The following is a 12,680-nucleotide window of genomic DNA, read 5'->3' on the forward strand; positions in this document are numbered from 1 at the left end:
ACCCCGCTTATTACAATGATGTAATATTATATTACCGCTTATAACAATCAAATATGGTCACTGAAAGTCAACAAAAACGCAGAAAAGCGCGCGCATATGCAGAGACACCGACAACACTGATGCAGTAACAATAATAACAAAAAAAAAAAGAAATCGGGACAGAGTGCGTCGAGCCAATGCGTTGGTCGGGTGTGCCGGGGAAACTTGCATGCAGCAAAGATGAGGGGGAGGACAGAGTGCTTTCTCATGTGGAGGAGGAGGGAAGGCGTAAGGCACTGCTAGGCGCGGCCGTTCTGAGGGAGAGCTTTGAGTGCTCCCCCTCGAGACCGCCCTTGCCTAGGAAACACGCGTCACCCTCTTTGCCTCTGCATTGTGGAGCAGTCCATTCTGAGGGTGCGCTGACCGTGGTGCGCTGCACTATTCGCCCTATTTGCTTTGTCCAGGCCCCCGCTTCGCGGTTCGTTTTGTGGCAGGCATGCAGCAGCGTCCGTGCACGTCTTTCTAGCGTGGTTCTCCTAGTGTGCCATCATCATTGCCATGATCTTGCCGGCCCTGGATTTTCCGTGAACAGCAATGGAGGATCGTTGTTAAGGAAACTCGACACAACTGGCCCAGAGAGGAACTGAATGCGAACAAGCACAAAGACGGCTTAAAAGTGTGCAACTTGGTGCGTAAGTACGGCCTGACGCAACCGACAGTATCGACACAATCATCCGCAACACACTCAAAATTGAGAATGAAAGCGATGCCAATGCTGCCCGTGCAATGGACAACAGCTGGAAAGGAGTTCGATATGGGGCCTACAAAGACTTAGAACAGGCGCTCTACCAGTTGTTCTCAAACACCCGTGCAGCAAACCTGCCGACTAGTGGCCAGATTTTAGCGGAGAAGGCGAAGCGCTTCGCATATCTCCTGCGCAACACCGATTTACAGCCTGGTGGTGGTTGAACTAAACGGTTCAAGGAGAGACATGGAACCGTCTACAAGGTAGTCGTGGGCGAGGCAGAATCATTTGATGTCGACATTAGGCAGAAGTGGCTTTAGGAAACACTGCCCTGCATCAAAGAAGCATACACAGACCAGGACTTGTACAATGAGTACGAGACTGGGCTGTTTTTCCAGATGCTACCGTCAAAAATGCATGCTGCTGAGGGCGATCCCTGTAAGAGCAGCAAGCAAAGAAAATTGTGCGTGACCATTATGTTGAGAGCTAACATGGACGGCAGTGACCAGTGCTCCGCCTCTGTCATAGGGGAATCCAAGAATCCCCCGACGTTGTGGTGCCAGGAGGATTCTAGTTCGCTACCATCATAACAGGAAGGTATGGATGACACAACCTTTTCTGCAAGTGGCTGGTCGAGTTTTATGAGCGGATGCAGCGCAAAGGCAGGAAGGTGGCATTGGTGCTCGATAATTGCACTGCGCACCAAACAGCTCAGAAGCTCTCGCATGCGGAAGTTGTTTTCCTCCCACCTAACACCACTGCAGGCTTGCAGCCTATGGATACAGGCGAGACTGCTTGCTTCAAGCACTGCATCGCCGACGTGTTTTGAGCAGGCTCGCACTGAACCTCGACATTTTTGTCAAGGAACGCCGACTGGCGCCAGACTTGAAAATCTCGCTCCTGATGGCAGTGCAGTTCCATTTCTGGAGCATGGGCAGAAGTAAGCTCCTCCACCATCATGAACTGCTTCAGGAAGGTGGGCTTCACTGGGGTTACCAGGTACGCAGAAGGTCTCGAAGCTTCTGCCGACACAGCGGTGACCGAACTTTGATCAACAGTGGGCAGTAGTGACGGCAAAGCATCGGGTCTTGAACTTTTACATGCTGACGATACAGTCATGACAGATGGAAGAGCTGACAGACGAGGTTATTGTCAGGGCAGTCACTGGTGTGTAGGACGGTGAGAGTAGCGACAACGACAACGATGAATCAGAACCTGTGCAGGCTGCGTCTCATCAGGAGGCTTTGAGAATGATCGACTCCCTGTGAGACTTCGCTAAGAACTTTCCACTGCACTATGTTGAGCAGCTGGATGCTCTGCAGAAAGGTGTCAGCCAGATTGCCGTGAAACAGACAATGCTTACGGATTAGGGGTTTCTTCCCGCTACGAAATAAAAAGTGTATGCTACCTCTTCCTCATTAAATGTGTAGTTTATAATGCTTTCTGTTTTTTTTTCTGCCTAACCCGGTTATAACAACGATACTTCCATGGCACTTAAATATTTTATATAAGTGGGTTTGACTGTATTTCGATGTGGTAAGATTTCTATGTTACAAAGTTAAGGGGGCACGCGGGCTTTGAAAGTCGAAAAATCGCGAAAAACTCTGCTTTTCAAAAAGTACATATCTCGGCTGTATATGTTATAAACTACCTTTCTTATAATTATAAACGCCTAATTCATCGTGGAACTGCTTTAAATTAAATATACAACTGGCCGCGGCAGCCCCAGAGTCGCGAGCGAACGGCAAAAGTACCCAAACTTCGCGCGCGCGCCATTTCTCTGCCGCTGAACCGAGCGCCGCCATCTTGGTCTTGTTTTGTTTGTGAATGCTTGTCCTTTTCCATATTGCCTTCGCCGGCGGCGTTCGCGGCATAGCAGAAGCGTGGCTCGCTTGTGATTGGGGGCCTCACAGGGATTGTTGAGCTTCCCGCGTCTCGAATTCGGGCTGTGATTGGACAAAGCGCGCGCTCCGTGAGAACGCGGGGGATCGCGCGACTGCTATTGGCTGCTGCGCGCGCTGACGCGGTAGCCCCTCCCCGGCGCGTCGTCTGCTCCGGCTTGCTACTGAGCTGGCGTTCTTTGTACGCTCGCTGAATCGCTCCACGTTTTACCATTTTGAGATCGCCGTGATCATCGCTCGTTACGAATTCTGGTGGCGTGTTTTGAACGGTTATGTGCACTTTGTGGATTATTGCACGGTCGGCCACGATGCGCGCTAAGAAGTTCAAAACACTGCATACGTCGTCGTTCTGTGAATGCCGTCCGAATCGCGAAGTTAGCGAAAAGCGTTTTCAACGGGCGCAGAGACGCTTCTATTAGTGCTGCTTCTGCTACATCACTACTAGACCGACTGCGCTGCCACTTCCAACTGTGTATCTTTCGCGTCAACGTAAGGAGCCGGCGTTTGAAGCGTGCCTGCTGTACCGACCTTATCAACCTCGGCGATCTCGGCCTCCCGTATCGCGTCTGTCATCGCAAGCGATAACGCGTCGTCAGCGTCGTCCGCTGTTCGCATGAAAATGCACTTTCCGAGGGAATCGGGGAGGTGGAGGCACAACGTGCTGCAGTGAAAAACAAACTTTAGACTTGAAAATGCTGTTTTAAACTTCAAGGGCCATTTTCTCAGAATGAATTTTTTTCATGGTATGGTTGCTTATTCCCGCAATATTTCTGGAACCGCTAATCGGATTCCCACCTGGTTTTTTTTATTGTGTGCCTGAATAAATTTCCGAGGGCAAGACAAGCTCATTTTTTCAAATTATTGAGTCTCGAATTTATAATAAACAATCAAAATTAGGCTAATGCAAGTCCAATTAGTGGCACTAACTTCAGTGCACTGCTAAAAGTTTTCGGCAGGGAAATTAAAAAAAAGGGCTCTGTCTTGCCCTGTGGTACCTATTCAGGAACCTTCATAATATATTTCATAGTGCCAACACATTTTGCAAGTTCACCAGGCATGGAACAAGTAACCCATGTGAACCATTCTGATATACTTCTCTAATTTGAGTACCAATGTGCGCAGCTCCATGAAACTTTGCAGTTATTCAAATGGCTGTGCCATGAGTCTACCCTGAAAATTTCATTCAATTATCTCAAGAAACAACAAAGTTGGTATTCAAAGGTAGCCTCCCCCCTTAAGCACAGACCTGAGCAACTTTGTCACATACTGTGATTTAACTGCACTATGGCATCAAACAGAACCCGATGGATCAGAGCATCCTTGGTGCATCATTTTAAGCGTGCATGCATCCCCTACCTAAAGTGCAATGAAGTGCGCACACCTTGTGGAAGCTGAGCTAACCTCTGACAACACAGCTGCTACAGAGTACATACATTATGCAAGAAGAAAAGGTTTGGTTTGGTTTGGCTTGGTTTATGGTTTAAAAGCTTATGGGGTTTAACGTCCCAAAGCAGCTCAGGCTATGGGACACACCGTAGTGCAGGGCTCCGGAAATTTTGATCATCTGGGGTTCTTTAGCGTGCACTGACATCGCACAGCACACGGGTGCCCTGCTTTTCGCCTCCATCAAAAAGCGGCCGCCGCGGCCGGGGTTCAATCTCGCATCCTTGGGCACAGTAGTCGAGCACCATAGCCACTGTGCCACCACGGCGGGGCAATAGGAAGAAAAGGAGGAAACACTGAAAATATTTAATGCATCTCTGCATTAAGTGTTTTCAATATGACAGCCAAAAAGCTGGTGTGTTTGTTATACGACTGCGCTGTTATGGGAGTAAATACAGCAGAATCTTGATAAGAATCTCACAAGTTCGAGAAATTATTGCACCGTTCAAAATCCGTGCCATCGGAGTCAATAAAATCCATGCACTCTACTATGTGATGTTTCTTGGCTCTTCAGTTCTTATGTATAAGTTGGACTTACATTACATCACGCCAAATGGATCGCCAAAGCTTTCTCCAAGTGAAAAACAGCCACTCTGAAATGTTCTTTGTGATTTGGACAAAGAAAATCTAAGACGTGGGCGTTGTGCGAAGCAGTCACATACCTTGGCAGCAGACCTCGATGCCCATAACCGGAGCGAGGGGACAGTAGCTGCTGAGAAGGGTGGGCGTCAGTTTGGAACACTTTTCGGCGTCCCCTCCGATCTCGTGGATGTTGGAGAAGCCCCAGGTGACGGCGAAGCCGGGAACCAGCCTTAGCACCCCCATAGACTTCTGAACGGCGTCGTCATCGATGCCCAGTTGGGGGAACTTGGCGAGGAACGAGACGACTGCCATGACGATGCTCAGCATCACACCTGTCACGGCGAACAAGAAACAAAAGGAAAAACACAATGGGCTGGTCGATGACTGCGGTGCACGTTGGCTATGGACATAAAAGAATCATGCAATGTACAGGTCACTGCAATATTAAGGGGAACACTCACTAAAGCCGAACTGAAACTAAGCAACGAGTCTATTCCCGGAAACAGGGCTGTCCCCGTCATTGAAGTAGCAACTGCGTGTATTTGAGATGTGTGTGGGCGACTCTTAAAGCATGCAGTTCAGGTTTCAGGAGGGTTATTCCGATCACCGCGTCCCCAGCCAGTCATACCCGGGCGTCAACCTCTTTCACAAGCCTGTTGGAATCCCCCGGTGCGAGACCCCTTGAACTAGCAAGAGCCTGGCACTATCCCAATTCCCATAGCAACGGGACTCGATTATATGAGCTGATACTGCGCCCGCATTCAACCTATGATTACCCCACAAGTACGAATAAAAACTACAATTTTTTTCTGATGCTCTGAATAGTTTCTGTCTGGACAGGTAACGGCCATGATACATCGGTATTTTAGGCATGCACTTAAAAGCAGCTTTTGCTTTTGTGCTCAAACAATCATTCCTAGCTCTGTTATTACAGGGTTAAACTCTATAATAACAGAGCTACCCAAATAAACCGGTACAAAGCATCACTAAAGAAGTGCATGTTAAAACTGATTTGCTTGGTGGTATGCATCATGGTTCTCAGTGCGAGCTGCAGATAATGCAAACCTTGTAGTACTGCTGGAAGTTTTCACAGGACACTACACGAAATTTTTAGATATCTGCTGATCACAAAAGCCTTTCGACACAATCAGAGATCAACATATGATGCCCAAAGCACGAGATAAAAAAAATACTTTCAGCCACACCTGCCGGGATATGCATGACCTCTAAGAATGCCACCAAATAATGATAGTGAATTCAGGTTCCTCTTTGTTATTACCGTGGCCTTCACGATCACCTAACCTCAGGTTACTGTGAAACAAATCTCTCGCTCTCGTACTTCAGACAGATTCGTAACCACATTACGCCATGCAAATTTCTTTGATCCTTTCCTTTTTCTGGATGTCCAATCGGTCACTATGATGAGCCGCAGCTTGTCCCTTTTTAAGCATCACATACTTTGTCCAAATTCATTTACTTCCATCTCGGATATGATCGATTTCCGCTTTTGTCTCTTGCCTCTTGCACCCAACCGCTCTGCGCATACTCACCTCTCCTCAAGCTACATCGGTTGAAAAAAAGAAAACACCAAACAAAACAAAAAATACTTTTCGAAAGCACACCTTAGCCTGCCGCTGAAAGCTCAGTGGTTAGGACTTTCAGCTACTGAACCGGAGTTGCCAGGTTCGAACCCAACTGCAGTGGCTGCACTTCGACGGAGGTGGAACGCTAATGTGTACAATGCCAATGCACGTTGAAGATCCCTAGGCGGTAGAAATTATTCTGCAGCCCTTCACTACGGCACCTCTTTCTTGATTCCCACTTTCCTCCCTTCCCTTGCAGCATGGTTTGTGTGGCTACCAAAAGTTATGAGTGCTACGACAGATATTGCGCCTTTTCTTTCCCGTGAACCAATTTACAATCTACGCGCTCAATTCGTGATTGTGACAGGTGCAGTTGTCAACAGCTGTCAAAAGCACACTTGCCACTTCTTGCATCTCCCACGTGCATTTGTATTCAACCCGTTTTCTGCCGACCAGATACTTCTAGACCCGCCAGAGGGTGCCACATCTTGTGAAGAAGGCAGATTCAACCCTCTATGTATCTTCGCAGCAGGCAGCCACAAAACGCTTCATGCAACACCTCTGCATCTTTGTTTGGACGACTTACCAGTGATGACGTTAATGGTGGTCAGCAAGGAGTAACCCGAGGACGGCTTCTTCTTAATGTACGAGAAAAGGTAGCTGAAGGGGATGGCCGCCCAGCCATAGAGAAGGAAGAGGATGTATGTCGCAGCTGAAAGAAAAAGAGCCGGCGCGTGAATCGGAGCCGTGCATGCGTGACCACTTTTGTTCCTGAACTGCCAGTAAAGAAATATGCTTGTTCATTATCTACAATGGCAGCAGCAGCAGCAGCCAGATTTGCATCTTTGTGGGGGAGTTTAAAATTTCAATAGCATTTAAAGCTTGGGTTGATATGTCCATTCCTCAATGTTACACGGAAAAGAAGCCCCACAGCTTAAGCAAGTTTCTAAAAGAAGTGCGTAATTCAGGAAAGAAATGTCAATAATTTCCTGCTTAGCTTTTGCTAGGCTGAAATTTACAGGTTCAGCTGCATACGCCAACTAGCCTTGATGCCTGCAAGGCAAGTATATATACCTTAATGTACTTCGGTCAGACCTGTGCGCCCACGCTTTCATACCACTCTAGTAAAAAAAGAACTCTGTACATGTCAGTCTACGAAGCCATGTAATACAGGTGTACAGACAGACATTTAAAAAGAACAGCAGCTTGGGCTTGTTGGTTATTCATCTTCAGGTAACAGCGCAAAAAACACAGACGAGACACAAGAGCAAGAATGCGCAACGAGAGCAAGAACATGAACGACAGGAGGCAGGGCTCTGACGCATCCCAGAGCTCTGGATGTGAAATTAGGATAAGATGAAGGTTGATTCCCCCAAGATGTATTTAGAACTCTGTGGCTGTTTATGATACACAGTCGACCCTGACTGCATCACTACCGAGATACAGTAAGCTCCCATTAAGATGAACTCAGCTAAGATGAATTTTTGGATGTGACCATACAGACATCTAAATTAAAGGACTTTGAACACTTTTTACAGAGCGGCAGTAAGTGAATGATGGCATGGCCCCGTCCGAGACCTGTGTGAAAAAAAAATCAATAGTGCGAACACAATTTTCTCGTGGAAACAGCTTCCGGCAGCAATACCTACATTGTTTTTATGGCAGTTTCTAGCTTATAAACTGTGATCCTATTGAGAAAAAAAAAAAACATTTTTGTCATCAGAATGGAGTATTAGGTAATCCATCATTATAATACAACTTCATTCTGCCAGCAGGCAGACTGAGAACCTTTCCCGTTTTTCTCAAATCTTTGATGTCAGTCCAAACTCCGATTCACTTCGAATGAGAATCTTAATGTACCTTTCACCACTGATGTGGTGGGATTGGGCCGAACAGCAGGAAAAAAAAAAAAAAAGCAGTCCAACTTTCAAGGTCAGATTTTTTTCACCAACACATTCATTTCCATTATAAAAATTTCGAAAAAATGCCAAAACGCCAAAGGGAGCCACGAAACACGGATTTTAGTAAAGAGCTAAAATTGGGTAGCACTGTCCTCAACGTACCACAAAGATATAGAGCGAAAGCTCGTTAATTCGAACCTCAGTAATTCGAATTTCGAATTATACTACATGGTCTGGCCAAGCTTCATAAAAGTCTGTGTACAAAAAAAGCCATTAATTCTACCGCAAGTCTGTTCGAACTATCCGGCACCACATCTGAGTGGCCTGGCGCTCAGCACATGGCCAAGAAGAGGAAAGAAGTTAAAACGAGGTGAAAACGTGAAGGGATTGGTAAAGCCAAACTACCACCATGCCACCGCGACAGCCAACTGCACCTTAGGGTAGGGGGTATCGGCCTTGGCAGCTGCCAGTAAAGGGCAGTATCTTCAATATTATATTTAGATATGTTTTGTGTATTCGTATTAGGTATCCTGTGCTGAAACTAAAAGCATCGAAAATACATTTTTAGTGTATCGTGTAGTTTACGATACACAATACTAAAAAAAAAAGAAAAAAAAATGAAACTGCAATTACTGAAGCCGCTGCGAGCCAGACATTGGGTTGACAGCGCTCGCTCAGGTTGGTAGTATATAAGCCGGCAGGCAGTTTGGCTTGTACCACCACCTGAGTTTTCTCCTGCTCGGAGTTTATACCAAACGCTCCATCTCCTCAGCCGCACTGACATGTCCATATTTCTTTCTGTTAGATCTGAAGAAGTCAATGACAAGTAGGTGCTCATGAGATTTACTTGTGATCACCGAGTGCATACCACGGAGCCGCTAACCCGTTAGTAGACACACAGAAACATAGGAACAAAAGCCACAACGAAAACACACGCAAGGTAAACACGCAGTAGGGACCATGCGCATTGCTGCACCCCTAGCCACTTTCCCACCCTTTGCCATCCGCACCGTTGTCAGTCTCTGAGGCATCTGACTCTCATCAAGCAGCGCACTCAGCTGAGGAATGCAATAACTTATGCACGACCCTAGCTCTCCAAACCCCTGTGCTGTGCATGTCGGCATTACTTGGCGGCAAGAGCAAGCTCTTCTAAGGCTTCAGTCGCCAACGATGCAGTCGGCTAACTGCTGCTCTTGTAGTTTACAGCGTTTAAATTGACACAAACCCATTCTTTCTAACTGCACTGGGAAGACCCAGGGCTTCCACTGATCTTTTCTCTGTAAAACCTATTGTCCAAATTTTTATGCAATACATGCTGTGAAAGCTATGTACTAAATGCACTTTTCCAGAACATAAGTTTGAATAACAAATTATGTGTTATCAAACAATTTGTTTCCCAAAAACATTTTCGCAAAATTTGAATAACTTTTCTAAAGATACCCTTGTATTGTGAAAAAAAAAGTGTGCCAACTTTTTTGAAAATATGCTAATTGATTGACATCGTATTAGCCACTCTCTATTTAAAGAAAGAACACTTCTATCTTTTATCTACAACCAGCAGCAGTTCTCAAGCGATGCTAGTGAAACTTGACTTTCTTAACCTCCAGTATTCTCGAGGTGATATGATTATGCTTCGCTCTTATCTGCTGAAAAAAAGGAAACATCAACACAAACACTGCGGCATGCTCGTCTGTTTTTGTCATGTGCTTTGCTTACAGGATGCCCACATCACGGAGCTCTTTCGGAACTAATAAAAAAGTTCAGCATTCAATTTTTGTTGATATCCTCTAGCTTTTAACAAAGAAAGCACAGCTTCAAAATTCTATTACTGCACTAATCGCGAAGCAACTGCTCAGTTCCCCAAGCGCACGCACCTAAGAGCATTTTAGCACAGAGAAGACTGAAGAAACACTGGGTGAGTAACGCATAGTATATGAAATGAAAAGCGACATAAAATGTCCAGATTTATTTGTATCTAGCTAAATGATCAAAGGTAAGTTAGAATAAAGAAATTTTTCGCTAGGCTACTTGTGAAAGCAATCGCTTTGTTTTAACTAAGGCCTCAGAAGAATGCAAAGCTCTGACAAGACCAGCTGCCCAGACAGCGGAGCTTCAACAAATTCATGCTGTTGCATTTCTTTAAGCCTTTAAAAAAAAAAACTGCGCTATAAGATTGCATTGAAGGTTTCAGAAAGCACAGTAAAATTTCCTAACTTCACTAATAATATTACTGCCTTTATCACATTGGGATTTCAGTGATGTATCAAAGTACCAACGATACAGTATCGAGTATCTGTATCGAAAAAGCACAATTTCGGTTCAGTACCTTGTATCGGTATCGGAGATGCAATTTTTGAGGGCATCGAGTATCGGTATTGAAGATACCCTTTTGAAGGACCTTGCCCAGCCCTGACGGCTGCTTGTCTGTCTGTGCCGCATGACCTCAGAGACAACTAAATGCTCATCAATTAAACCCCCATTAAACTGGAAATATTGACAAGTATTTCTGTTGGCGCCCACCCCAATTGAGGCACCATAAAGCGAACATGCTGAGAACCAGCCTTCGTGACCGGACTATTCAAGCAAGCCACTGTCTGCACTCTGCCAAGTTCGTGCCCCCTCTCCCTAACCACCCTCCTCCACCGCTAGAGCTAGCTATCATCAAAAGAAAAGCACCACGACGTTATCGCTGCACAGCAGCTTGGCAAGCTGCAAAGGAAAGCACTGTCAGCTACAACTGACGGCGTGAAACGAACGCGCTAAAGACTAACACATTTCTTTTTTCAAAGTCTCAGGGGCAAAAGTGTGTTGTAATTTCATTATGTGAATAAATACAATAAATTTAAAGCAATCCAAAATGGTTCTTGTCAGTTTTTTCGAAGCCATTCAATAATTTGAACATCAGTTAGTTCTGACTTTCTTCACGGTCTCGTATGTTCGAATTAACGAGCTTTTGGTGCATATTTTGCGGTGGGCAAGGCAGCAATCCTTGAGGACTTCCCAGAAACTGTACCTGGCACGTCGGGGCTCGAGGTGTAGATCCCGTTAGGGTTGATGGTGAGGAGTGGGATCATGACGACCGTGCTGCACACAGCGAAGACTGCAAAGTCCCAGAGAAACGTGACGCCCCAGAAGAGGACGCCCGGAACGCCCGCCATCAGCTGCAGCAGCTTGGCCTTGCTCACCCGCTCGTGGGTCGGGAAGAGCACGAACGACGACGACAGGAATGCCAGCGCAGTCGGCACAAAAACAGCCGCCAAGATGCGGGCCGCTTGGTCGTACTGGATAATAGGGGGAAACAGTAAACAGGTGCCTCTTTCGGGAAACCCAGTACTATAATCAGAGCTGGCTACAGGTCATCAATAACTACACATGCTACACAGTTGCTAGTTACTTTTGCACTGACAACCATATTATCTCTTTCGGAAACTCAACTGCAAAAGTGGGAGGAATGAGATGTCATCACCAGTGGCTCTGTGTGCCTATTGGTTTCCAAGTGCGGGCTGAATAATATATCCAGCAGAAATTTAGCGTGACAAAGAACCGCAGACAGGAGGAGTAGACGACACGAGCGCTGTGTCCATCATTCTTTGTCGAGCCACATTTCTGCAGGATGCATGAAAGTAGAGCGGCACAGATCTGCAAGCAAGACAGACACAAGCACCTTGGCTAAAAACTACAGACCCTTGGCTACTTTTAGTCTTAATACACTTTAGTGGAGCACATAAGGGTGACACATGTACTGCACAGACTTTGCCCTGGTCAGGTGTGAGGCCTCTCAGGCATAGCCGTCTAGGAAAAATGGCTTTTCATTCCGACTGTGCAAACACTTAGCGCATCTTAAGGCGAAAGCCTTTAATGGCTCATACCGTTGGCTGCGATTCTGTCACACACTTCCGTCACACCATAGCTAATGTGACGTCACACCCGGTTAGCCGGCAATTTCAAAATTTAGTCAGCAGGAGTTTGGTCAATCAAACTGATGGCGTCATCGACGTAAATGAGTATTTTAATAGTGATGATAACATTAATTGGTCATTAATTAGTACCTAATGAATTAAAAATCTCATCTGCTTCGGGAATCCAACCTCCATCCCTCGGATCCCCAAGAGCCTTAGCCAGCTGAGTCAGGCCCGGGATAGTGAAACACACATTATGATTCTCCTTGTCTACCATGAGGATTAAGTAGCGATGACAATGATGTGGCAATTAATGATAATGACAATGATGACATTAGTGATGATAATGACGGTGCACTTAGTTGATAATGATAATGAGAGCAAACGTGATGCACCCTGTGTAGCAGCAAGGCTCAGGCTTTCGCATTTCTGTAGTGTAGATTCCAGTGCTCTCAGGAATCTTTTGGCGATTCAAATTAAATCGTTGTCACCCTTCTGCACCTCCGGTTTCATTATTCGTGTGCCAAAGCATTAGTGAATTACTAAATTGAACTTGCTCAGTTGCAAGGAACTGATGATGCAAAGCGTCCCGACTATATTCAAGTTTAAGTGCAGCAATTTTTGCATGTGCACTGTTGTAAAAATTT

General features: G+C 45.9%; 1 protein-coding gene across 3 annotated transcripts in view; it reads right to left on the reverse strand.

The window, feature by feature from the left end:
- Positions 1-12,680, reverse strand: part of LOC146173099 (phospholipid-transporting ATPase ABCA3-like) — a 95,555-nt gene that overhangs the window by 27,430 nt on the left and 55,445 nt on the right. For all 3 annotated transcript variants that reach the window (XM_084584462.1, XM_084584461.1, XM_084584460.1), the window contains 3 exons: positions 11,148-11,415; positions 6,820-6,945; positions 4,731-4,982 (listed from right to left, as the gene is read on the reverse strand). In XM_084584462.1, the coding sequence (XP_084440588.1) occupies positions 4,731-4,982; positions 6,820-6,945; positions 11,148-11,415 (646 nt within the window). The remainder of the gene's footprint in view (positions 1-4,730; positions 4,983-6,819; positions 6,946-11,147; positions 11,416-12,680) is intronic.

This window comes from Amblyomma maculatum, chromosome 11, assembly GCF_055883805.1.
Source record: "Amblyomma maculatum isolate TAMU_Amacu chromosome 11, ASM5588380v1, whole genome shotgun sequence".
Lineage (NCBI taxonomy): Eukaryota > Metazoa > Arthropoda > Arachnida > Ixodida > Ixodidae > Amblyomma > Amblyomma maculatum.